General features: G+C 37.2%; 1 protein-coding gene across 5 annotated transcripts; it reads left to right on the top strand.

The window, feature by feature from the left end:
- Positions 1–234: 234 nt before the first annotated feature.
- On the top strand, positions 235–27,590 carry nqo1 (NAD(P)H dehydrogenase, quinone 1). Of its 5 annotated transcripts, none has more exons than XM_079586752.1 (8): positions 290–438; positions 1,483–1,582; positions 5,119–5,234; positions 7,112–7,279; positions 10,629–10,759; positions 12,592–12,705; positions 12,786–12,887; positions 26,453–27,590. In XM_079586752.1, the coding sequence occupies exons 3-8, from the start codon at positions 5,231–5,233 to the stop codon at positions 26,759–26,761; spliced, it is 828 nt and encodes a 275-aa protein (XP_079442878.1). In that variant the 5' UTR covers positions 290–438; positions 1,483–1,582; positions 5,119–5,230; the 3' UTR covers positions 26,762–27,590. The 5 variants fall into 5 exon arrangements, with proteins under 5 accessions (XP_079442876.1, XP_079442878.1, XP_079442880.1 ...); XM_079586753.1 differs by having other exon boundaries at positions 426–546; XM_079586750.1 differs by lacking the exon at positions 1,483–1,582 and having other exon boundaries at positions 235–438.
- The last annotated feature ends 106 nt before the right edge of the window (positions 27,591–27,696 follow it).

Consider the following 27,696-nt stretch of genomic DNA (forward strand, 5'->3'; position numbering starts at 1 on the left):
ATAATTACTCTGAAAGGAAAAGGAGAAGAACATCCCAATAATAAGGTTAAATCATATATTTGAATAAATCGTCATAACGCATCAAATATTTTGCACTTTTTTGTCATTTATAAGTCTAAGGGGTGAAATATAAGAGTTAAATTCAGCAAGGAAAAGCGTACGCCATTTTTGCTTGTGAATGAAGAATTTGGCGGCATACAAGATAAAGAGAAGAGACTAACAACATATTCAAGGGACAGTATCTTTGGGTTTTCATAATAAAATATACTATCTTACCCCGAATGAACTCCCACTGGCCAACCCAGTTACGCAGCATCCGCGTTTCGACCAATCAGCGCGCAGAGCGACCGCACGCGATCAGTCCAACAGAGACCAGAGAGACACAATCCAGCAGATCAGAATCAGAGGTGTTTGTTTGCAACTTTGCATTAAATCAAAGTAAGTGTTGAGTTCCTAGTAGTGCATGTACTCGCGCACGCGATCTTTTTTCCGAGTTGTCAGCAGCTCGAGACAAGAGCTCTGCGCGGTTTGCATGTTAAATGCACAGTAGGTGGAACATCCTTGTTTTAGATAATAGTTGTATGTATTTATTCGCGATTTTTAAGCATGCGTGGTTACGTGCATGAATCGATATTTCTATATCCTACTAGGCAATATCTTACCTGTCTATAATAATGTTTTTTTCATAAAGTTATCGTTCATGCCATTTTTTTATATATATTTGGGAGTTTAAAGCTGTAACTTTGTGGCTCAAGTAAACAACATGGTTTGCGCATGCTCGCAGTCCAAACCAGATTCAAAGGTCAAACAGCTTACATAATGCTCTTCTCTGTTCATTTATTGAAACTTTGAATGCTAATTTCATGTGATATTCGTTCTGCCTTTACAGAAAAACGAGCACACCTCTGCGTTGATCGACATTAAAGGGATAGTTCACCCAAAAATAAAAATTATGTCAAGTTGTTTCAAACCTGTATGAGTTTATTTCTTCTGTTGAACACAAATCTGTTTAACCAAACAGTTAACTGGTCCCATTGACTTCCATAGTAGGAAAAAAATATAGGCTACTATGGAAGTCAATGGGAACCAGAAACTGTCTGGTTACTGACATTCTTCTAAATATCTTCCTTTGTGTTCAGCAGAGGAAATAAACTCATACAGGTTTGAAACAACTTAAGGGTGAGTATATGATGACAGAAGATAAGTTTATTTAGCTCTTCATGTCCTATAGTTGTAAAGCGCTGTAGTTGTTCTTGAGGGACGATAATTGAGGCTGAATCATCATAAGACACCATCAATAATTGTGGATTTACAATTGTGTTTCTGATGCTTTCTATTCATATACACCTTCACATCTGGGCTGTATTATTCTTTATTGCACGGCTATTGCATTGACAAATATAAAATGATCAAATAATCTCTCTCAGGAATGGCAGGCAGTGAAGAGACTGAAACCTAAAGATGCTCTTCTCTCTTTGTCAGTCGTAACAACAGAATATCGCTGTCATCACGTGACGAGGCTGTGGGTCATGTGACCCACATGTTGTTTGATGAAGGGCTTGGGCCCGAAACGTTACATGCGGTGAGCAATCATTAAAATTGGCTTAGGAGCACTTTCTGGTGTGCGGACTCATTGTTTATCCTTACTATTACTTGTCTGCCCAGCACCCAGTGTTACGGACATCAGGGGCATTTACACTTGAGGATCAATTTACATCTAGCCAGTGTGCCACAAACCGTCCCTGGCGTCGATCTCTTCAGCTCATCTACATTCAAATCAAAAAATTAATCGTGATTAATCGCATCCAAAATAAAAGTTTGTGTTTACATAATATATGTGTGTGTACTGTGTATAATTATTATGTCTAAATACACACACATTCAAGTATATATTTAAGAAATAATTGCATTTATATACTGTATATACATTTATATAAATTATATTATTTATAAATATTTTATATATAAATATAACCAATTTTTCTTAAATATATACATGATTGTGTGTTTTTTTATATATCTAAATAATTATACACAGTACACACATTATATAATGTATGTATTATGTAAACACAAACTTTTATTTTGGATGCGATTAATCACGATTAATCTTTTGGCAGCCCTAATATATATATATACATACACACACAATTAAAATGCAGAGCCACCAAAAGCTAAAATGTCTTACCTCGGATTGAAAATGTCTTGAATTCAACATTGCATAATTATAAAAAAAAAAAGAAAAGAAAAAGAACTAGAACGGTTGTGCTTTACATAATATATTTATATTTACTTATAATATTTGTGTTTGTTGACTTGAAATGTTTATTTTTTTTCTATTAAAGTCCACGTAATTATGTATCAATTTAACAGTACAAAATCCTAACGCGTTGTCTAAACACAAACCATTTATGTTAAGTAAAAACTCTTACATCCAGAAGGTGGCGCTATAGTGCGACGCCAACTGCCACTGTGCCCTAACTTAATTTGATTGTGTTCAATCTGCTTAAATATATGTAAAAATGTAAGTTTACTTAATCCGTTTAGTGTTGGATTACATGAATGATTTGTGTTGCATTAACTGAAGCTGGGCAGTGCTTGTTAGTTCCCAGCATGCTTTGTATATGGTTGAATTAAGAGAGAATACATTTTAAAATTAAGTGTTACTTTGTTTTTGTTTTTTGAGAAATGATAAAATCGGAAGACTTGATAGTGTGTAATTGTGTTTAATGTTCAATTACATTGGAATTATTAGAACCATTTAAATTACAGTGATTTACCATTGTGGAGACGAGTGGAGCATTGTGATTGGCTGTGATTGATTTAGTTACTTATGACTGCTTTGGTTGGAGGAGCGTGTAACTCTTAGCGTATATGTGCTTCTGCTAGCAAATATTCTATCAATTTAATCATGTGTCACTAAAATAAATGAAATATTAATGGATGAATGAAAATAAAAATCACCTGAATCATGTCAGGAAGCCTTTAAAATTTCTCTTTGAGATTACTTAAATTGGGTCGCTTAAAATGACTTAATTTATGTTGACGTTACATTAACAAATTATGTTTGTTTAACGTAATCCAGTTATGTGTGACCTGTTAACATAAAAAGTGAATTAAATCCAACATATTTGTTTGAGTGCATGTAGCCCTGCCCTGCAAATAAAGGCTTTATAAAAAGAAAAAAATCTATATAGTGTCTGATGTGGAATATGATCTCTTCAATGCAATAGCATCCACCAACTATTGTTTGCGCTTTATTCCCCTTCTGGAGCACCCAGAGTTGTTTTTTTGTACTAGATGCGCTCTTGAATTATTTATTTTTTATTATGTTTTTTCTATTGCATTCTTATTTTAGGCCAAAAAAGGTTTGTTTGTCCAGCAGACACAAAAACTGTACAAAATAATAATATTTATATATACATTGCCATTCAAAAGTTTGGGATTAGTACGATTTTTAATGTTTTTTAAAGAAGTCTCTTCTGCTCACCAAGGCTGCATAAAAAAAAAATAAAAAAAAACTGTAATATTGTTAAATATTATGACAATTTAATATAACTGTTTTCTATTTTTAATGTATTTTAAAATGTAATTTATTCCTGTGATGCAAAGTTTAATTTTCAGCATCATTACTCCAGTCTTCAGTGTCACATGATCCTTCAGAAATCATTCTAATGCGAATTTGATGCTCCAAAAACACACACATAAAACATTCATTATTATTATTAATGTTGTGGACAATAATTTTTCAGGATTCTTTGATGAATAGAACGGGGGTTTTTTTTCTTCATTTATTTGAACTAGAAAGCTGTTGTAACGTTATAAATGTCTTTACTGTAACCATTGGTCAATTTAATGCATCCTTGCTGAATTAAAGTATGGATTTCTTTCTTACTGTATGACTTTTGTATGATATATATAATGTTACATAAGCTTTCTATTTCAGATAAATGCTGTTCTTTTGAACTTTCTAGACGATTTTGTGAACTTTTTGAAAAATCCATACGATTTTTAATGTTTTTAAAAGAAATCATATATATATATACATATATAAAAATGTAAGATTGTTAAATTTATGACAATTAAAAATAACTGGTTTCTATTTTTAATGTATTTGAAAATGTAATGTATTCCTGTGATGCAAAGTTTAATGTTCAGCATCATTACTCCAGTCTTCAGTGTCACATGATCTTTCAGAAATCATTCTAATGCGAATTTGATGCAAAAAAAACACACACACATAAAACATTCATTATTATTATTAATGTTGTGGACAATATTTTTTCAGGATTCTTTGATGATTTTTTTTTTTTTAATTTATTTGCAATAGAAAGCTGTTGTAACATTTTTACTGTCACCATTGGTCAATTTAATGCATCCTTGCTGAATAAAAGTATGGATTTCTTTTATTTCTCCAACCAAAATAAAAATTCTTACTGACCCGAAACTTTTGAACGGTAGTGTATATAATGTTACATAAGCTTTCTATTTGAGATAAATGCTGTTCTTTTGAACTTTCTAGAAGATTTTGTGAACTTTTTGAAAAATCCTGAAATTTGTTTTTTGTACATGACCGTTTTCAACATTAATAATAATAATAATACATGTTTTTTTGAGCAGCAAATCATCATATTATACTGATTTCTGAAGGATCATGTGACACTAAAGACTGGAGTAATGATGCTGAAAATTCAGCTTTAGATCACAGGAATAAATTACATCCTAAAATATATTAAAATAGAAAACAGTTATTGTAAATTGTAATAATATTTAACAATATTACTGTTTTTTTTTTTTTTTTTTTTTTTAATCAAATAAATGCAGCCTTGGTGAGAATTAGAGACTTATTTTAAAAAACATAAAAAAATCGCACAGATCCTAAACTTTTGAATGGCAGTGTGTATGTATATATATATATATATATTGTTTATTTAACACTACGTACGAAGTGTTATATTTTCACACAGGGCTGCGAGTAAGAAAACAATAAGAATAGGTGCATGACACCCCGAAGACGCAAAAGTGCCAGATCTGCATTCCTCCTTTAACACGCATGTTTAACTAGATTGTCACCAAGATGTCCGTTCACTTGACCAATCAGTCAAACTGCCCTCACAGGTTAGACATGAGCAGATCCTGAAACCCGAGACGCCTCCACACGCCCGCAGCTCTTCACAACACACCGCCGCTCTCTCTTCATCCCGGAGCAGAACTGGAGACTGCATGAGACATGGGTGAGAAATATGAATATTTTCTGATTAGTCAGTTAGTGTTTGACCCTAAATAACCATTGTGTATCAGACATATTCATCTGTTAAAGTTTATAGTTCACACACAAATTCTCTCAAAAACAAACCTGTTTGACTTCTACATGAGAGACGACTTTCTGCTGAAAGCTGGACAACAAACAGTTTTGGTGACCATTGACTTCCATTGTATTGTCAAAAGAAAAGCAGTCTTTAATGTTTCACAAAAGAAAGAAATTCACACAGACAATGTAACTACACTGTAAAAAAATTGCTGCGATTATTTAGCACAACTTAAAATCCAACATTGTTTCAACTTTAAAAAGTATGTGTTCAAGCTTGACTTAAAATATTAAGTTTAGTTAACTTAAGTTTAGTTTGGTTAAGTTGTATATTTAAGTTATCTCAACAAATTTTAACTAATCGCAGCCACATTTTTTACAGTGTAGGTCAGTGATAAGTCAATTTAAAATATTATGTAAACCTATGCATTTGCCAGATAATTTTGTGTAGGATACAACGGGGCTGAAGGCACATCTTAGGAAAAATGTGCTTTTCAATATTATATTGGAAGAGCCAGGACATTTATTCAAATATCTGATTGTATTCGTCTGAAAGAAGAATGTCATGCACACACCTATGGCTTCAGGGTGAGTAAATCATGATACAATAGGGCTAGAGGCACACCTTAGAAATCTGCTTTTCACTATTCCCATAGTGTATGATTGCAGAAAACATAGGCTATATATGTTTGTATTGAACATTGATAGAGCAACCGATTCTGTGTGAAAATAAATCATAAATGTGGTTTATTTTGTTTAAAAATGCATGTTTATGATGGATATATGCGCTTTTATGATGGATATATGCGCTTTTATGATGGATAGATGCACTTTTATGATGGATATATGCGCTTTTATGATGGATATATGCGCTTTTATGATGGATATATGCGCTTTTATGATGGATATATGCGCTTTTATGATGGATAGATCCGCTTTTATGATGGTTAGATGCACTTTTATGATGGATAGATGCACTTTTATGATGGATATATGCGCTTTTATGATGGATATATGCGCTTTTATGATGGATATATGCGCTTTTATGATGGATATATGCGCTTTTATGATGGATATATGCGCTTTTATGATGGATAGATCCGCTTTTATGATGGATAGATGCACTTTTATGATGGTTAGATGCACTTTTATGATGATAGATGCACTTTTATGATGGATAGATGCACTTTTATGATGGATAGATGCACTTTTATGATGGATAGATGCACTTTTATGATGGATAGATGCACTTTTATGATGGATAGATGCACTTTTATGATGGATAGATGCACTTTTATAATTGATAGATGCGCTTTTATGATGGATAGATGCACTTTTTTGATGGATAGATGCAGTTTTATGATGGATAGATGCAGTTTTATGATGTATAGATGCAGTTTTATGATGGATAGACGCAGTTTTATGACAGATAAATGCACTTTTACGATGGATAGATGCACTTTTATGATGTATAGATGCAGTTTTATGATGGATAGATGCACTTTTATGACAGATAGATGCACTTTTAGAGCTATAATCTGTTGGTTGCAATTCACTGCCATTATAAAGCTTGGAAGAGCCAGGACATTTTTTTATATAACTGATTGTATTCTTCTGAAAGAAGAAAGTCATATACTGTAAACCTAGATTGCTTGAGGGTGAGTATATCATTTGGCAATTTAAATTTTGTGAACTACTCCTTTAAATCAAACTCTCTCCCTGTGTGTGTGTGTGTGTGTGTGTGTGTGTGTGTGTGTGTGTGTGTGTGTGTGTGTGTGTGTGTGTGTGTGTTGATGTGAACAGCACAGAAGACAGCACTGATAGTTTATGCCCACCAGAGTCCCGTCTCGTTCAACGCTGCTGCGCGGGACGTCGCCGTCGAGGCTTTGAAGAAGCAAGGCTATGAAGTCCTCGTGTCGGATCTCTATGCTGCGAGCTTTAAATCCTCCGCTACGGCAGATGATATCAAGGGTAGGAATCTGCTGTCATGTAACATCCTCAAATGTCTGCTTCATGTACACATGTAAGGAAGATACTGTATAAACTGCATCTGTATTAAAAAAGCTACAACTATGCTATAGGTTCTTTAAAGCAACACTAAGAAGATATTTTTTTACCTTAAAATAATGTTTCCAAAACCGTATCAGTGGTTCATCAAGTCATAACAGTGAAAGGCACTTCTGCCTCCATATCTGCTATAACCACACTATGTAAGATTGCCAGATCGGGTCGCGTTTCTGTAGTTCTAATGAGACATTAAAAAAACTACAAATTTGGCTTGCTTTACGTCGAGCGTTACAATAGACATTATTTAGTTTTTCTTCGTTTCTGATGTCGCAATACATCATACTTTCATAAAGTCATGCATCAAACTCTACCTTGTCTGTCGACATCGCTCATTCCAGAGCCGGCGCTGGATAAACAGCGAGCGTGTGTGCGACAGTAGCGGCGTAGGCTAAATTATTTACGACAGCGGTAATGAACAATTCCTCTTCCAACCTGTAGGGCGACCGCAGAGGAAAAGTTCCTTAGTGTTGCTTTAAAAAAGAAGCATTGAAGTTGCAATTATCAATTGCACACTATTTTAACCAGTTATCCTCTCTTGTGCAGCACTTTTATCAGTTGATTTGATTACAAACCTTTTGATAATACATTTATATTTATGCATTTAAAAAAAAAAGAATCTTATTTCTCATGGCACAAAAATAAGCCAATGTTAAACTGGCTTAAACACCAGTTTTTTAAAAAAAATATCATGATCAGTGTTGGGTATAGTTACTTTGGAAAGTAGTTAATTAGGTTACAACGTTACCATCAATTAAAAGTAATCAGTTACGTTACTGCGTTATCTATTCATAAAAGTAACGCGTTAGAGTACTCATGCGTTACCAAAAATTAAAAGCCGTTTGCAGCGCCTCACACATGCTGCAGCTTGATTGACAGACACGGCCCCCTTTAAATGCACCTAGAAGTCGTGACTCCTGGCAATGAATAACGTCAGTCATCCGACTAAATTAACACTGCAGGATAACAATAACAGGAAAGACAGTCATAGGCTATTCCACATAGCGTTTTATTTATTTATTATCACAGAACATATTAATCAAAATTCACACCTTCCCAGGCCGGGTAGTAGAGATGCGCGGATGGGCTAAGTTATTATTTCAATAAAAAAATCAATAATTATAATGGCGATATTATTTCAGTATAGAAATGCAGACATCCCAAGTCTATCGGAAGTTCCGGGAGTCTCCCGCATATTGATAGCGGCTCACTGATGCCCGCGAATTAGTTAAAATCTCCCGGAATCTAGAGCGAGCGCGCCCGCGAGACAGAGTCTGTGCTCCAAACCGCGCAGCGCGTGCATGGCAGAGCGGGAGAGAGAGAGAAAGGAGATTTTCCTTTCCTTAAAATAACGGATTACTTTTTTAAAAAATAACGAAGTTACTGATTACTTAACGCACAAAACTAACGCGTTAAGTTACACATTTCACGAAAAAGGTAATTAGAGTACTCTAACGCGTTACTTTATAACGCGTTACCCACAACACTGATCATGATGCAGTTTTTTGTCATCAAACCACCCAGCACTAAAATATTAACAATATTTTATGACGTAGTCAAGACGACTGGAGAAGGTCCTGGTTGCAGTGGAAGGTCCAAAGACCCATTTTGGTGGAATTTCCTCCACCAGGGGTTCCACACGCCCAGACTCAGACAAGCTGAGTTTTCCGGGTTAGTTAACCGCCGCCCGGGGTTCGGCGTTGGCAGCTGCTGACTGTACCGACTCACCAGGGGTGTTGAGCCTGGTGTGCGCCTACGGTAGCAGCTAGAGGGCCGGGCCAGATGTAAAGCCTAAGGCACAACTAGCTGGTCAGACAACGTGACTCGTCGGTATGGGAAAGGACTGGCATCAAGCAGGAGACAAAACTGAAGGTCTACCGGGCTGTTGTCTTACCAGCCCTTCTGTATGGGTGTGAAGCCTGGACAGTTTACCAGCGCCATGCCAAAAAATTTAATAATTTCCACTTGAGTTGTCTGAGGAAACTGCTGAGGATCAAGTGGCAAGACAGAATCTCTGACACTGAAGTCCTCAGCAAGGCAAATATCCCCAGCATCTACAACATGCTTGCGAGGGAACAACTTAGGGTGTACTCACACTAGCCAGTTTGAACCGTGCCCGAGTGCGTTTGACCACCAAAGCGCGGTTCGTTTGACTAGTGTGAGTGCTCCGAACCATGCCCGGGCGCGGCTCGATTAGCCGGCCCTGGCCCGCTTGGAAGAGGTGGGCCAGAGCACGGTTCAGTTGGACTCCGGCGCGGTTCGCATGCAGTGTGAGCGCTAACCGTGCTGGAGCACGGAACAGGACTCGTGTACGGGAACTGTAGTCCGTAATCAAAGCTGAATAGTCCGTAATCAAAGCTGCAAAGTCCGTGCTGCACTTCAGCTGGTACCTTGCAAACCTCCTCATACGAGCAGCACGATTACGTGAAAATTTTCGCGCCACTAAGGCGCCACATCTGTTTAACAACAGGCTGTGAGAGGGCTGTGGACCACCGTGGACCAAACGACACAAAATTATCCACAAAGACAACAGAGTGATGGACTCCATTGTGTACAGAGAGCGCCGCTCTGTTTATCCATACTGTCTATGTGTTTATCCCGAAACTGTCTCATCATAATGACGTAAGCGTGCTCCGGCACGAATGCTGAAACCCTATGTGAGTGCAGGCCAGAGGGGGAGTGGGGAGGGGGGACAATCGTACTCGGGCCCGGTTCATGGCAACCGTGCCTAGTGTGAGTACACCCTTAGATGGACTGGCCACGTGACCAGAATGCCCTACGTGAGACTTCCAAAACAAGTCTTCTTTGGCGAGCTGAAAAATGGCAAGCGAACACAAGGTGGCCCCAAAAAACGCTACAGGGACACCCTTGAAGCGTCCTTGAAGAGCTTTGGACTCGACCTGAAAAGCTGGGAATTGCTAGCACAGGACCGACCTGCCTGGAGAAGAAAAGTCCAGGACGGCGCAGTCTTCTGTGAGAGTAGGAGAAGCTCCTGTGCTATCTTGAAGAGGCAGCAGCGCAAATCTACCAAGGAAGGACATGTGTCCAATTTTGATGGACGAACAAGAAGAAGAATATATATATTATATAATTTTTAAAACTATTCCGCATAATTCCGCAGATTTTTTCAAAAGTTTAGCACAGAAATCACAAAAGAAGTCTGCAGATTCCGTGTGGCCCTTGGATATAAGCGTCTGCTAAATGCATAAATGTAAAGGAATATATATTACTGATTATATTACTGTAACTATTACAGGTGATCTGAAGAACCCTGAGCACTTTGTGTACAATGATGAGATGATGACGGCGTGGCAGGACGGCCGATTGAGTGACGACGTTTCAGAAGAACAACTCAAACTGGAGCAAGCAGAGCTGGTGATCTTTCAGGTAACACTGAAGCTGACTTTACCGGAGCTAACTTTACCGGAGCTAACGTTACTGAAGCTAACTTTACTGAAGCTAACTTTACTGAAGCTAACTTTACTGAAGCTAACTTTACCGGAGCTAACGTTACTGAAGCTAACTTTACTGAAGCTGACTTTACTGAAGCTAACTTTACTGAAGCTAACTTTACCGGAGCTAACTTTACCGGAGCTAACGTTACTGAAGCTAACTTTACCGGAGCTAACTTTACCGGAGCTAACGTTACTGAAGCTAACTTTACTGAAGCTAACTTTACTGAAGATAACTTTACCGGAGCTAACTTTACCGGAGCTAACGTTACTGAAGCTAACTTTACTGAAGCTGACTTTACCGAAGCTAACTTTACTGAAGCTAACTTTACTGAAGCTAACTTTACCGAAGCTAACTTTACTGAAGCTAACTTTACTGAAGCTAACTTTACCGGAGCTAACGTTACTGAAGCTAACTTTACTGAAGCTGACTTTACCGAAGCTAACTTTACTGAAGCTAACTTTACCGAAGCTAACGTTACCGAAGCTAACTTTACTGAAGCTAACTTTACTGAAGATAACTTTACCGGAGCTAACTTTACCGGAGCTAACGTTACTGAAGCTAACTTTACTGAAGCTGACTTTACCGAAGCTAACTTTACTGAAGCTAACTTTACCGAAGCTAACTTTACCGAAGCTAACTTTACTGAAGCTAACTTTACTGAAGCTAACTTTACTGAAGCTAACTTTACTGAAGCTGACTTTACCGAAGCTAACTTTACCGGAGCTAACTTTACCGAAGCTAACTTTACTGAAGCTAACGTTACTGAAGCTAACTTTACTGAAGCTAACTTTACCGGAGCTAACTTTACTGAAGCTAACTTTACTGAAGATAACAATACTGAAGCTAACTTTACTGAAGATAACTTTACTGAAGCTAACTTTACTGAAGCTAACTTTACCGGAGCTAACTTTACTGAAGCTAACTTTACTGAAGATAACAATACTGAAGCTAACTTTACTGAAGCTAACTTTACTGAAGATAACTTTACTGAAGCTAACTTTACTGAAGCCAACTCTACTGAAGCTAACTTTACTGAAGATAACTTTACTGGAGCTAACTTTACTGAAGATAACTTTACTGAAGCTAACTTTACTGAAGCTAACTTTACTGAAGCTAACTTTACTGAAGCTAACTTTACTGAAGCTAACTTTACTGAAGATAACTTTACTGAAGCTAACTCTACTGAAGATAACTTTACTGAAGCTAACTTTACTGAAGCTAACTTTACTGAAGATAACTTTACTGAAGCTAACTTTACTGAAGCTAACTTTACTGAAGCTAACTTTACTGAAGATAACTTTACTGAAGCTAACTTTACTGAAGCTAACTTCTGTCATGTTTTCTACAGTCTTACGTTATAATCGTAACGTTACGCCGTGATGCCGGAGTGTGTTGTACCAGACCGCACACACACGAGCAACGGTGACGTATAGTGCGAGACGAGAGATGTAGTTCATTGAGCGATTTTCACATAAAACTAAACGTTACTCTTCAGTTTTATGACAAACTGCAGCTTTCTTGACTTTCATAATTATCTTTTAAATTGACAAACATCATATGTGTAATTCAGGGCACAGTTCAGACGGAATAAAAAGATAAGTCGTCTCTCGCCATCGACTACCATACATATTTTTTTCCGAAATAAAGGTCCCATGAGCCGGAAGCGGAGGGGCGGGACTTAGGCTCTATATAAGCTCATGTCAAATGATCATAAATTTCACCTTAATCTCAGAACAATAACATGATTAGGATTATTTTCACAGTTCCCTCTCTACTGGTTTAGTGTGCCTGCCATCATGAAGGGCTGGATAGACCGAGTCTTAACTCAAGGGTTTGCCTTCACCCTGCAGAAGATGTACGACAACGGCATTTTTAAGGTCTGAAAAAGGCTTGTTTTGTGTTGATTTCTGTTTCTGTGATCAGATTTAGTTTAAATGTCGTGCATCGTTCACACCAGGAAAAGAAGGCCATGCTTTCATTCACCACTGGGGCAACCGAGTCCATGTTTCTGGCCGACGGCGTTCACGGGGACATCAATGTTCTCCTCTGGCCTTTACAGGTGAGATACATTTCTCATGAGTTTACTTTGACCTTTCAGTTAAAGGATAATTCCGGTATTTAACACCTTGAGTCTATATTGTAGTTTGTTTTGGATGAAGCAGAGTGGTGGACAACATTTTTTTGACAATGGTTCCTCTCTCGAGTTTTTGACTATAAAATAATTGGCCATGGACCCATTTAACATTGGAGTCAATGGGCATGTCCGAAAATGTCATTAAAACAGCCAATAATGTTCGTTTACAAAACTGTGCAACTCACCGAGTGATTAGTGATGTTAGTTGATGTTCCAGAAACAAAAAGTGTTGCGAAATACAGTTTCTGTCGTGTTTTATTCGTCATTTTGTAAAATCCCATTGTTGAAAAAATAGTTCCACTATAGCAAAATAAACGGATTGGAATCATATATTGCGACGATATATTGTTTATAATCATCAACGAACACCACTAACCACTCGGTGAGTTTAACAGTTTTGTAAACGAACATTATTGGCTGTTTTAATGACATTTTCGGACATGCCCATTGACTCCAATGTTAAATGGGTCCATGGCCAATTCTATTATAGTCAAAAACTCGAGAGAGGAACCATTGTCAAAAAAATGTTGTCCACCACTCTTGTTCATCCAAAACAAACTACAATATAGACTCAAGGTGTTAAATACCGGAATTATCCTTTAAGTGTACTAGTTTCACAGCTTAAAACATCCCTCCCAAACAGAACATTTATTCAAATTATGCTGCCAAAACAAATCTTTGTGCAAATTTGTCGGCCATTAGGGTTGCCATATATCCTGTATAATATTGAATCATCCTGGATCAGTGTTAGCCTGGTTCTACCAGACTCTCGTACATTTCATTTGTACAGAGAGTCTGGCCTCTCTCCATTGACAAGCGTTAACTTGCTTGTATGCGGGTCCTCTGTTGAAGTTTAAAACTATTGGATCTGCCCAGAGCCACTCAGGATCTGCCATAACGTACAACCAGGGGCGGAGCCAGATGATGTAAACATTCGGGGCTTAGCCGAAACCTAGCATACTCCCCCGGGGAGATTTTTTTCCCATTTACGTCAGCTAAATGCACTATTTTTCAGGCTGTTTGAGAAAATAGAATGCCTAAAAATCTATACACTATCTGGGAAAATTATGATAGTTAGGCCTACTCAATAAAAATAAATAAAAAAACTGGACGCGCAAATGAGGTGAATTCGCCGTGCCGCGCGAAGTAAACGCTCACCATTCGCGCCGCAGGACCTCCAGACGCGCGTAAACGCGTATTCACATTGACTTAAACATTGAAATCACTCGTGCCAGACGCTCTATTCGCGTTTGGTGTGAACGCAGCATACACTTGTCCGCGGTTCGTCCGACGCTGCTTCTGAATCTCTCTCCGGCCGGTGAGGTTTACTGTTAGTGTTCCATATAAAAACCGTTATGTCCATATTAACTTCAGCCGGTTAGCCAGTAAGCTCGCTACGACGCCGGTGTAACATACAATACCCCGCCAGCCCCTGATGACAACGACGAAGAAGAAGATTTATATTCTTCGTTAGTTTTTATTGGCAGTTGGCAAACAAGCTGAGTGATGCGCGATGCATTACCGTCCGCCACCACGCACGGTAATAGAGCTTTTGTTTCATTTTTTGCAGCTCCAGTCAGAAAGACTGAGAGGAAATTAAACAAAGTTGAAGTTATTTTAAAAAACCTAAAAGATTCGGGCTTTTGACAAAACATTCAGGGCTTAAGCCCCCTTAGCCCACCCCTAGCGCCACCCCTGCGTACAACTATTATTAAAAAATAGGCTACATGTACAAACACCGTTTCACTACGTCCCCCTGATCAGTCAGCAAACAAGAGGAAAAAAAGAGAGAAAAGCACGGACTTACGAAACTTTGATGTGGTTGAACACAGTCACAAATTCCTCTGGAACTCAAACATTAAACTTCAAAACAAAGTTCGCGCAGTTGCACAACTATTTACACAAATATATCCTTCTCAGTCGGCTACGAGTTATGAAAGATGAGAAGAGCATCGAGAGTGGATGGTTTCAGCGCGTCCTCTGATTGCAGTGTTGCGAAACAGTTTTGTAAAATGATATATGATCAAATAAAAATGATTGATATATAATTTTACAAAACTGTTTTGTGCATTGTCTGTCGTGCCCTGGAGGATATGTCTGCTGCATTACTCCAAAACCAATCACTTAATGTATGGATCTCAACCCAGCCATGTGTCTGGTTCTCAATTCACCTTTGGCTAAGCCCCGCCCCCCTTAGTTACTGTTGCTACCTCCGACAACTTCATCTGGGCTCTGGTTTGGTATCAACATGGCTTATGCTGTGACGCTCTTCCTGCTGAAATTTTATCAAACTTTTATAAAGCAGCAAATAAAGTGTCCGATAGAAGTAGGCAAAAGGGGCTGCAGTATGCGTTCGAAGGCTTTATTCAAGACATACCGGAGAAACGCAAGCAACAACAAGGCATCCAAATAGAGGCAAAAGCATAACGGTCACAGTCAAAAAATGGACCACCGCATCATATCCTAATGGAGACGGAGGCTGGGACTCACAATATCAGGAGCAACACTGTTCATGCAGAGCTGGGTCTCTATTCACTTCTATAATCGTTATTACAAAGCAAACGGACTACGCGAGTATAAAGTTGTATTTATTAGCAGCGTGTGCTAGCGTATCAACAATTAGGGTAGAGAACCGAAATCATAGCATAAAACTGTGTAACTAGTATAACTTCACAGTAAGGTTAAAAGCTAAATGTATTTTTGCAAAAGCAAAATAGAGACAAAAGTGTGTTGTTCATCTTGAGGGGTTTCGCTGACTGAGGACGTCCACACAGTTTAATCCAAAGTCGACACTTGTTAGGATTTGACTTCGGTTTTGGGAAGGGAAAAACAGACACCCGCCTCCAACCTCTCTGGGAAACGCGTATCTGTGTTACAAATGCCCCAGGCACAACGTTTAACCGTATTTCTGATAAAACTACGACGGTAATAGCCTGCCGAGACCAAAAATATGAGACGCCGGTGTTAAAGTCAATGGAGCGCTGTGAACAAGTGTCGGACCGCTGTGGAGCTCGCTCTTGGCTGCGCTGTGATTGGTCAATCTACATTCTAGGGCGTGGCTTAGCCAAAGGCGAATTGTTTGACGGGCGTAGTAACAATAACTAAGGGGCGTGGCTTTTGCGAACGGTCAATTCCACTAACTTTCTGCGAGTGCGCCATCATTTCTACATCCATTTACGGACTCGCATTTCTCCCCAGGCGAGCTGGGGGGCGTCTTCATTCTGTCTGCGAGTACAAACACGAACACACTGGAGAGACGCTTTACAGCAGAAACTGAAGTTGTAACTGAGACACTGACAGTTTTTTCATGTTTAATACTGTAAAGCTGCTGCTTTAAATCAATCTATTGTATAACGTGCTTTATATAATTCAATGTGATGTGACTTTACTGGAGAGCTTCAAGCATATTATCCACATCAGATGCTTTCTGAACTGCTGATTTCTCACCGCTGTTATTTTTGTTGTTTATCTTGTTATTGAGAGAAAAATGTGCAGCACATATTTACATATCCATCTAAACACACCGCTCTCAAAGTCAGATGTTCGCTAACAGTAAACCGCTGGTCACGTAATTTAAACTTCTGTGAAGTGTAGAACAAAAAAGAAGAGTATATCAGGGCTTTTAGCTTACGCCGCTCTCTCAGCAAAATATCCTCATGTAAAATTTGATCTTACAGTTTTTCTCGATTGTTTACACACATTTTCTGAAAGCATGCCTCATATTCTCAGAACTCTACACACAAACCCAAACGTTGGATCAAAAATGCAATTTAAAAATGTAACCCAATGGCTGGGTTTGTCCATATTTGACCCAAAATTGGGTTAAAACAACCCAACATTTTTTAGAGTGTACACAAATAAAAAAACACACACACAAGGGGCAAAACCCCTCAATTCTCCTGCAAAATTCAACTTTACATTCAAAACAATGTTATTTCTTCTAAAAATTGTATTTTGTTTTCAAATGACACACACAAACCATCATATGAATAGACATTTATAAGAACCAGTTGAACACTGATGTGCTCAATGTAAAACACTGATGAATGGAAAACACACCTTTTTGTATACATAAGTGTGCGTACATAAGTGTGTTGTAAAATATTTGAGAATATTGTTTCTATACTCAGAACACACAAATACACGGTATATATTTTATTTTTTCCCACAAAAACAATGTACACCGTGTACATCCCAACCAACACAAAGTTGCACATACATTTACTGTATATACAGTGTTGTGGCAAAAATTCATCAAACAAACATCACTGCGTAAGGGAGACTCAGAGTCAAATTATAAAATTAAAGTATTTATTCTTGCAAGAAGGAGCAGTCTAATACACAGCTGTTACCCTGTGCAGAAGAGTGACACCCCCCCAGACAGACTGAACCAGCTTTTATCTAAGATTCAAGGTCTTCTTCTTCAGAGCCCTCCTCCCACAGTAGTTTTCCATCCAGTGGTTTTCCATAGACAAGGAAGCCATAACACTAGTTTAGATTCGTCACTAAGCCCCCCCCTACATCAAATGGCCTTCTGACATCTAGGTCAGAGGTTGTTCGTCTGTTCTCTGGAGTGTCTCTCCCTTCTGCCTTCCCAGGTACATAAACAGAATCTTCTCACACTAACAAGTGAGAGTCACACATGTGACATTCTTTGAATCATCTATATTTTACTAAAGATCAATGAATATCATAAAACCGCCACTACACTCCTCACTTTTTATCATTATTAATCAAACATAATAATAATAATAACAACAATAATAAATGCAAGTTCAAGTCATTACATCACATCATAAAAATCAGTCTCCTTGAACCTGTGAAGAAAAAGTTTAGAATGAAGAAGCATAAGGCTGTTTTTGTGGGGAAAGTCCCCAAAATATTTTAGCAAGCACGTAAATAGGTTTACTAATGCCGGGCTCACTACCGCAGTCACACTAGTAAGGAAAAAGATTATAGCACAGTAGGAAAACAAACATATAAAATTCAAATCATAAAATCCCTCAGTTTCAAAACATATCCATCGTTCTCAGAAAGAAAAAGAAAACATCAACACATTTAACTGTAATCTCTACTTGAATCATCTGCATAATTTTGTTCATCCCCATCATCATTCAGATAGACATTCCAGTTTTCTCATATTCACCCATAAATAACAAAATTATCAGAATAACACATACAATCATAACTCCTACACATTCAACATTTTCCCCATATCCATTCACCTAACCATATTTTGTTCTTTTACTTTTAATTCAATCAGGCAGTGGTTCTACTTAATAAGCTTCAACAATAATCCCTATAATTTACATTAATTAATGGATCTTCTCTTCCTCAAAACATTTGCCTTAAATATTTTCTAATTAATCAGTAACCAATCAAATCATTTGTCATATACCAATATCAATACTAAGCTCAAATAAAGTCCTCAAATCATCCCAAAACCACATTCTTAATTCATTAGTTGGTCCACATCCTCCTCCAGGCGTGTTGGTGTAGGCCTGTGGAATTTTCAAAAATCATTATTTTCCATTTCATTTTCAATTATCATTAGACATTTCTTGCTTAATAAAGTCGGAGTCCTTTTCCCCTGAAAAACACATATCGTTCACAAGTCAGTATTCATACATTTGGAAACAGATTCAGTTCAGCTTGATGCAATCCTCCTGACATTCTGCAAACGGAAAATTTTAAAGTTATGCTCTGTACAAGGTGTAGCACCTTTCTGCCACAATAATAACAATCAGGCCAGGACAGTTAGCAAAATTCATCCATAGCCATTATTCAACATTTTGCCCTGTCTCCCAATTCTGCATGCTCTCTGTAAAGAAAAACAAATTTCGAGGTTATCATCAGATAGTAAAGTACGTATTTTCTTTTGTCTACTATTCTGCCACGGCCTTCGATGCCCTTGGAAACGTCCTGTTGAAACAATTTTGTTAGGCAGAAGAATGGCTTCTTTCAGGGCTTTTACCCAATTACCCTATAGTGTTCTCCCAACATTTATTCCATAAAGAATATAAAACATAAAGCATCCCCCTTTTGATGGTCGACACAACTCGATCATCAATTTAACATAACATTTAACATAGTGTCTTCGATAAAGTCTGCCATCAACACTAACCCAAACGTTGTCCCTCAGACAAACTTCCTCCAGGCATCTTTCTCTGCCTCTGAAACAAAATATTACATTCTTCACTTAAAAGTCACAATCTCATTTTCTTATCAAAGTATTTGAAGGGCAACGGCCCTCAGTCTCACTGCGTATCCTGCTTTTTCCCTGTTGTTTTGTCTCGCGACCATTTTTAAAAGTCATCAGTAGTTTCATCTCGTCAGGTCGTGCTGTACAGACTTGGTCAATGTCAGTCAAAAAAACATTCTCCTCTTGTTTACGATAATCATATATGGCTCTCTGCATAATTTGATATTGACTTTGTTGTTGCCGTCAAATCTATAACCCACGATGGACGACGAAATACTGTACAACTCCACAATTCCAATTTATATAAATACCTAAACTTATCCAAAAGTAATTCAAATCCACTACCAGACGGAGCGTGATCTTAAAGCTCGTCCCATGTTCTCTATCATCTTCTCATCAGATTCACTCAGCATTTGCCTTCTTTACAATTTGTCACTTGCCTTAACACATCTGTAATGAAAAAAAAACACTCACCAGAGGTTAAAGACACAATATACTCACTATTCAGGCGGAATAGCTGCCCTAAACTAACACAAGACATAAAGTGCTGTCCCCATCACACACACTTATGCTAGACACACATACAGCATGTTAACTGCTCATTTACAATGTTCGCTTTTTTTTATATTAACTCTAAAAGTATAATATTTAAGGTTTAAATAAGATTTAAACTTCACATCTTTCTGTAGCTTTTATATAATTTTACATGGCCTTTCAAATGTTCTATCTGTTCATTATTCATTTTGTCCCTTTAGAAAAGTCAGCTGCTTTGTTTTGGTTCATTATCATTATTTTGTTTAAGCTTGCCTTACCATGCCTGATAACAGAAAGACAAACAGAGTACCAAATCCCTTCCTCCACTCAGCAGTCTCTCTCACTATACACAAATAATCTTTTCACACAGCCTCCTAAGACTGAAACTTAGTTAATCAGTCTAGAACCCTTAATAGTTCACAAATGTTAATATACAAATGTTTAACTCAAATTAGAACCATTACATTAATCTAAAATACATTATGCTATGAGTATTTATAAGGTTATCTTTAGTTTGAATACTTGTATAAATTCTCAATTCACCTAACTTTTGTTATCCAAACTCTACTAAAAACCCGTCTTAATCTTTAACCAGCACCATGTCTAACCTTCAGGAGTTAAAACCATCCTATAGACATATTAGTTCAAAATCAACTTCTTTAATTTTCCTTGCCCATAAGGCAACATGTTCCTGATATAAATTAATAAGTTATGTTACTGTCTCCCCAACAAATAATGACAATCAGATGGTCTCAGCTGGCTCCCGAAAGCACATCTCCCATCAGCTCTTTATCTATAATTTCCATCAGACTTGTCACAGTTGAAAACAAGCCATACAGTGAATTGCGAGGGGGGGTTTTCTCTGGTGAGTGGTATAGAGGAACTCACATTTTCTCGGTCAAACAATGCTCTGCTGACCCCACAATGCTCTGCTGACCCCAGTGGCCTCTGGTAATCAGCGCTCAACTCTCATACCTTCTCACATATAACACCTCCATCCGGAGATGCAGTGTCCGGGACCCCCTGCGTTAGAATGTCTCCTGGCCAGGAAAATCATCCCGTCTTTGAGTAGCCACGTACCCACTGGTGACCCGCTCGCATCACACAATCAGTTTCTTCAACAGAACTCAGCAGTTTTTTCCCTCTGGAGCTTAGGAAAGACACATTCAAGAGTCACCTCACCTCCACCTGGACTGCCTAATATTGCAAGGGAGACAGGTTAATAACAACTCAAATCTGTTAGACCTGTCCGAATCAACAAAATCTCAGTGAACTTTATTCACATCCATCTATTCAGTGTACATCTATAGCATGGTCATAGGTCCTGTGTCATGGTGAAGGCTAAGATCAGACAAATACGTTACTGGTCCTAAAATAACAAAGTACAAAAATGTCACTTCTGTCATTCAGGTCTACATTATTATTTTAAAGACTTCTTTAAAGTCATTCAGTTTTACAAATCTAAAATATTTAAGTACTAATTGCCCTCTGAATGGCAATGATTTCCTTTAACATGATTTCTTTTAACATCTGTGTCTATAATTTTCAACTATAAATAGCTTAATCGTCATGACAGGCTAAGGTAACAGCCTTCTGACATTGAATGAGACAGAGACTCAGGCCTTCAGGACTTGGTACACTTTTTGTCATACTAAACATTCTCTACTTTAGCTACTTTATCTTTTAATTCTAGCCCAGTTTAAGACATCTTTGCCAGCAATTACATACGTTTTCGAAATAAAAATAATTTTAAAGTTGTCTTTTGCCCATATATCAGGGAATTTAGACATTAAAAATTCCACTCATATTGAGACTGTCATACAGTTTCAGTCAAGTCCCAAGCTTATCTTTTGAAACCAAAACATCAGCTTCTAGCTCCTTCATGGTCAACACCAAGCTGTTTGTTTAAACAGATCCCTTTCTACAAAATTGTTTTTACATTTAGCAACCCAGTGCTACTGCTTCTGCTTATTTGATCTTAAATACGTTTCATTAAAACATCCTACATTTTAGTTGTCAGGTTTTCAATTACAACTTTATCTGACAATATTTTCCATATTTTCTCTTCTAGGGGTTTACCAATCTACAATTAGGATCTTCCAAAACCTTTTTTTTTTTTTTTTTTAAGCGTTTCACTATAAGACAATCATCTTTTTAGTTACCTTTACAAATATTTTCCCTATCTGTAATTCTACATTTACTGGTACTTTAGTTATTTTCCTTTTAAAAGGATTTCCTTACGACTTCCATCTATCAACTTTCTTTTTTCTTTCAATCTACTTACGACTTCCATCTATCAACTTTCTTTTCTCTTTCAATCTACTTACGACTTCCATCTATCAACTTTCTTTTCAACTTTCTTTTCATTTACTTGCACTTTTCACTTTCCTTAGCACTGCATTCACATTCTTAGTTCTTTCTCAGACGAAACTTTAATATCGTCTTCAAATCCTGTTCTACTTTCAAACCCACGTTAATACACGTCACTTTCACATTCCATCAACTTTCTTTTCTACCTTTCTGAGTGGTCATTTACAGTTACTGCTAAACGCAGCTGACCACAATTAAAACATTCTCTGTCCCCTTGCCTATAGTTCGATTACCTTGAGCTTTCTAGCAGCTCCAACTTACTGCACACTTGAAGCAGTGTGTTCCAATCAGTTTGTAAACAGAGCTGATAAGCAGTTCTCTCTATTCTTTGACAGTCCACCAGTGGCGGATTCTATCACACAAGCCAAATCATAATCTTCATCATTATTGGCAGAACATTCATTTTCATAAACTGCACGGAAATGCATAAATTGTTTTAACAAAGTTTTCACAAAGTTTCTGTTTAACTTTAACACTTGTCCAGGGAAATTATCCCCGACCCATAATTTCCTTTATAAAACAGACAATGTCTTTTGCCTTCAATGACTTAATATCAACAAAATATCCGACATTTTACATTATTGAATTCCAAAATATGTCTTTACATCTCTCTAATTCGGTATTATCATCAACAACAGTGATTACAATAGCAAGTACACATTTAACACCCAGAAGCCGGGCTGAATAAGCACGCGCTGTTGCTGTACTCCCAGCTGGAGTCTTTAGGTTCAAAAGATAATGGTTGTCAAACCAAAAATAAACATAATTTCACTCTTTATTTTACCACTAAAATATAGAATTGTTCCCCATTTTGCTTAATGAAACATTCATTATCTTAAATCAGGTTAATCCCTGTTAATCATACTCAATACCTTATCATTCATTATCTTCAATCTGAACCTCACTTTTCATACCATTTCTTAATCTGACTTAACAGGCGTTCATAAATAGTTCCATAAATTTTATCAGAAATGTTATTTTCATAACATACCTTTTCTACAGTTGTTTTCTTCTCACAATGGTTAGTCTGCAGATTCAACAAGTATTATCATTACTGTCTCTGTCCCACTTATCCTACTTACTGTTTTTTTACAGAAACCAAAATATCATATTACTCAAATCTCAATCCTTCACAAAGACAGCCTTATTGCTGCTTGCTACTTCAACTTTTGTTACAAATAAAATCTTCTGACATCTAATGTCATGCATCCATCTAATGGATGAAAAAAAATAAAAACCTTTTATCAGTTATGTTCAATCTTACTATATGGGAAATACATTCTACATCGATTCCGTTCTCTTTTATCTGCTTCAAGCCAACAACTCATTGTCTTTTCACACTTTTACACACGTTGAACGCAGGCACAACAACTTTTGTTTCTCACTGCCCTGTTCAACTGATTCCCGCACCGTCTTTAATCTTGTGGTGCTCAATATCATACATTTCTGCCCTTAATTTCTATCTCATTTGACAAAACACCGGTATACCAAAATTTCGCAAGCTTGCTTTTAAAACATCCCCATACTTTGGCTGTTTCACTGTCTTCTGTGGATTTTCCTCTGCGCGCGTTCTCTTTATTTGTCAGACGTCTCTGAAACAAACCCGATCTTTTCTTTTAACCCAAGTCGGTTGGGTTCGCACTATTAGTGCTTCTCCTAATTATGGTTTACCAAAAATCTGTTACGATTTCCTTGGCTCCCCCAATTAGTCTCAGCACCCAAAAATAACTTGCTCCGTGGTGGAACAATTAATTTTCAGGTACCTATCTGTATGAAATGTTTTGGTCTGTCACAGTTCTCAATTAATTCCAGATTATTTATCTGCTTGAAATATCTTGTTCTGTCACAGACCTCAATTAATTTCAGATCCTTACCACAGAAAACAGTTCCCAGCCAATATGGTTCAATTTCACTCTTCCCCCCAATTAAACTGAATTTAATTACCTTACTCAGAGATGTTGTTCTGTGCCACCTTGAGTTCTTTTGATTTCCAGTGGTCGATCCTCCCGGGGCTCTGACATCGGCCGGCCTCTCTCTCTCAAGTTTACGAGGTAGAGCTGGAACTTACTCAGTCCAGGTGGCCAAACACCGTCCGATCTCAGGTCCAGGAGGCATCGTCCAAGGAATCTCACTTCTGACACCAAATTGTTGTGGCAAAAATTCATCAAACAAACATCACTGCGTAAGGGAGACTCAGAGTCAAATTATAAAATTAAAGTATTTATTCTTGCAAGAAGGAGCAGTCTAATACACAGCTGTTACCCTGTGCAGAAGAGTGACACCCCCCCAGACAGACTGAACCAGCTTTTATCTAAGATTCAAGGTCTTCTTCTTCAGAGCCCTCCTCCCACAGTAGTTTTCCATCCAGTGGTTTTCCATAGACAAGGAAGCCATAACACTAGTTTAGATTCGTCACTAAGCCCCCCCCTACATCAAATGGCCTTCTGACATCTAGGTCAGAGGTTGTTCGTCTGTTCTCTGGAGTGTCTCTCCCTTCTGCCTTCCCAGGTACATAAACAGAATCTTCTCACACTAACAAGTGAGAGTCACACATGTGACATTCTTTGAATCATCTATATTTTACTAAAGATCAATGAATATCATAAAACCGCCACTACAACAGTTACAGTAAAAAAAAAAAAAAAAAAATCCAATGTTGGCATCCATTGCTCCATTGAGGAGCTCACCCGTTTCCCTTTTATGCTAAAGCTCTGATTGCTAATTGTAAAACTGTGTGACGGTGTTTGATCATGTGATGAGTCAGTGTGCATGTTTGAATGGCTGTGTGTTCCTTGTGAAAACAAGAGATTTTCTGCATGAAAATTGTGCCAAATGCAGAGAATTGTGTGCAGTGTTTTGAAAAAAGTGTGTTTTAGAACTGGAATCTGAGTGTAAAGCAGGAATTGTGCTTGTAGTTTAGCAGAACTGGTTCAGGGGCTTGGTGAATGAGTTACATGTTCATTGTGTCTCATGAACCAGTATTTGTGTGTGAACAATTGAGAAAAACTGTAACACATTTATAAGGCCATACAGGTGAAACTCGAAAAACTAGAATATGGTGCAAAAGTTCATTTATTTCAGTAGTTCAACTTAAAAGGTGAAACTAATATATTATATAGACTCATTACATGCAATATTTCAAGCCTTTTTGTTATAATTTTGATGATTATGGCTTACAGCTTACAATTACTAAGCTTGTATACATCTTCCTGATGTACGTACTACTTCTTACTCTGCATGTGTCAGTATTAATCTTTCAACCTCAAGGTAAACTGTTAAACAAAATTGTATCTGTTTAATGGGATCTCCTACTATTTGTCGTATGAATGAGATGTATGAAATGTATTATATGTTGGCCACACATCTTTCATTCTTCTTTCATCCTTGTTTGTCATGGCCCCCGAGTATAAGCTTTAGATAGCTTCTTTGGGGACCAGTTCACATGCATGATCTGTGTTCTTTGTTTTATCTCAAGTGCATATGAATGTGTATGTGAATAAAAAAATAAATAAAAATAAAATAAAATATATATATATATATATATATATATATATATATATATATATATATATATATATGTATTCTCCTTGTTCAGCTTATGAAACCCCAAATTCAAAATTAGATTGTGAAGTTTTCATTATAAGTTTTCAAAATTATAATAAAGGCTTGAAATATCTCACTTTGCATGTAATGAGTCTATATAATATATTAGTTTCACCTTTTAAGTTGAATTACTGAAATTAACTTTTGCACGATTTTTCGAGTTCCACCTGTATATGAGCCTGTTACATCTTTTGAGATTTTTTTTTTTTTTTTTTTACATTAAAGGTAGGGTAGGTAGGATTTATATAAAAACTTTTTACCAAATTTGATTAAACCTTCTATATATATCAATGCATAATTAAAATGTAAGTACTCTGATAAAAAGAGTATAAAAATCGAGTGACTCTAGACCGTTTAATCTTCATTAAACACAGCTCATTAATTCCATTCGGGACGAATCACAGGATTGGCTTGCGACTGTCACTCTCCGTCGCCATGACTACCGCCGCTATTACTGGCTCTGCCCACGTGTGCGCGACTGTCGCCATGACTACCGCCGCTATTACTGGCTCTGCCCACGTGCGCGCAGTCGCGCTCCCGTTTTTAGGTGGGAGTGAATGGAATTAATGAGCTGTGTTTATTGAAGATTAAATACACTAGAGCCACTCGGTTTTTTATACTCTCTATTTCAGAGTACTTGCATTTTAATTATGCATTGGTATATAAAGACAGTTTAAACAAATTTGAATAAAAGTTTTTTTTAGACAATTCTGACCTACCCTACCTTTAAGAAACATGTAGATTACAAAGTGTGTGTGTGTGTGTGTGTTCTTGCACACAGAATGGCGTGCTGCGCTTCTGCGGGTTCCAGGTCCTCGCCCCGCAGATCTTCTGGTGTCCGGCGCACTCGCCCGCGGCTGTGAGGACGCAGATGTTGGACGCGTGGCGGGAAAGGCTTCACGGCGTGTGTGCAGAAAAGCCTCTGTCCTTCGCGCCCACCGAATACTTCGACCTCAGTTTCCAAGGAGGATTTCGCCTTCGGCCGGACGCCAGAGAGAAGTGTGTGTCTCTCGCTCACGGCATCACCACAGCTCATCATCTGGGCAAACCACTTCCTCCAGACAACCAGACCAGAGCTAAAGAAAGCTGAACAACGCTATCGTTCAACGAGTCTTTCAATGAAGGAAGTTTTAAGAGATTATAACATCAGCCTATCATTATTGCCTTATATAACCAACAATAACTGAATAATGTGACTAATCAATAATTCAGATTTTTACTGATATCTATTGTTATTTTAGTAGTTATACGGTGTTTTAATGAAGTAACTTGTCAAATATAGATTATTATATGACAATATTGATTTATTTTCAATATAATATTTGTAATTCCTATTAGAAAAATCTGGGCATTTTGATGTGTTTACGCATCTGTTGTGTTGAGATAAACTCGCACTCATGTTGTTTTACATTTTGATTACGAATACAAAAAATAAATACATTTCAGAAACTACCATTTTGTTTTGGATGTTTTTTTCACACAATTGTTCAGATAATCTCAATATATATTATTTGTAGTAATTGATGTAGGCCTAACATTATGCTGGGTAAATAAATGAACAATAAAAACATGCTGGAATACTTGAAGAAAAATGAAGGTACATTTTAACTGAAAACTTGAATTGTGTTCATAAATTTTTTATATTTGATCTCTTTGTGTTTCATTATTGATTTAAATAACGTTAGGTAGTATTTCACGCTTCACAAAAAAAAAGAAGAAGCTGGTTTCCATTGTGACAACATGCCCCGCTATTGAGTCCGTTTGTTTATTAGCTGTTTTCTTCTTGTCAATAATGGTGGAAATGTTCATTTGTGGTTTTAAAAATAAATCTACTCCGAGAAACATTTATTGACAATTTGCCAAAGGGTCGATTGGACCTTTTTTTATTGAACACAAAATCTGACAACAACATTGCTGAGAAAAAAGAAGAAGAAAAAAACCCGGCATTGAAGGCTCACCACAACAGAACCATATTGAATCCATTATAAAATAAACATAATACATACAATTAAATAATAATAATAA

The sequence above is a fragment of the Phoxinus phoxinus genome (assembly GCF_949152265.1).
Source record: "Phoxinus phoxinus genome assembly, chromosome: 2".
NCBI lineage: Eukaryota > Metazoa > Chordata > Actinopteri > Cypriniformes > Leuciscidae > Phoxinus > Phoxinus phoxinus.

Excerpts from the sequence above, each read along its gene's own strand:
- nqo1 (XM_079586750.1), top strand. Across the intron at positions 10,760-12,591 it reads CAGAGCTGGTGATCTTTCAG|TTCCCTCTCTACTGGTTTAG; the intron begins GTAACACTGAAG and ends TTATTTTCACAG. Across the intron at positions 12,706-12,785 it reads ACGACAACGGCATTTTTAAG|GAAAAGAAGGCCATGCTTTC; the intron begins GTCTGAAAAAGG and ends CGTTCACACCAG.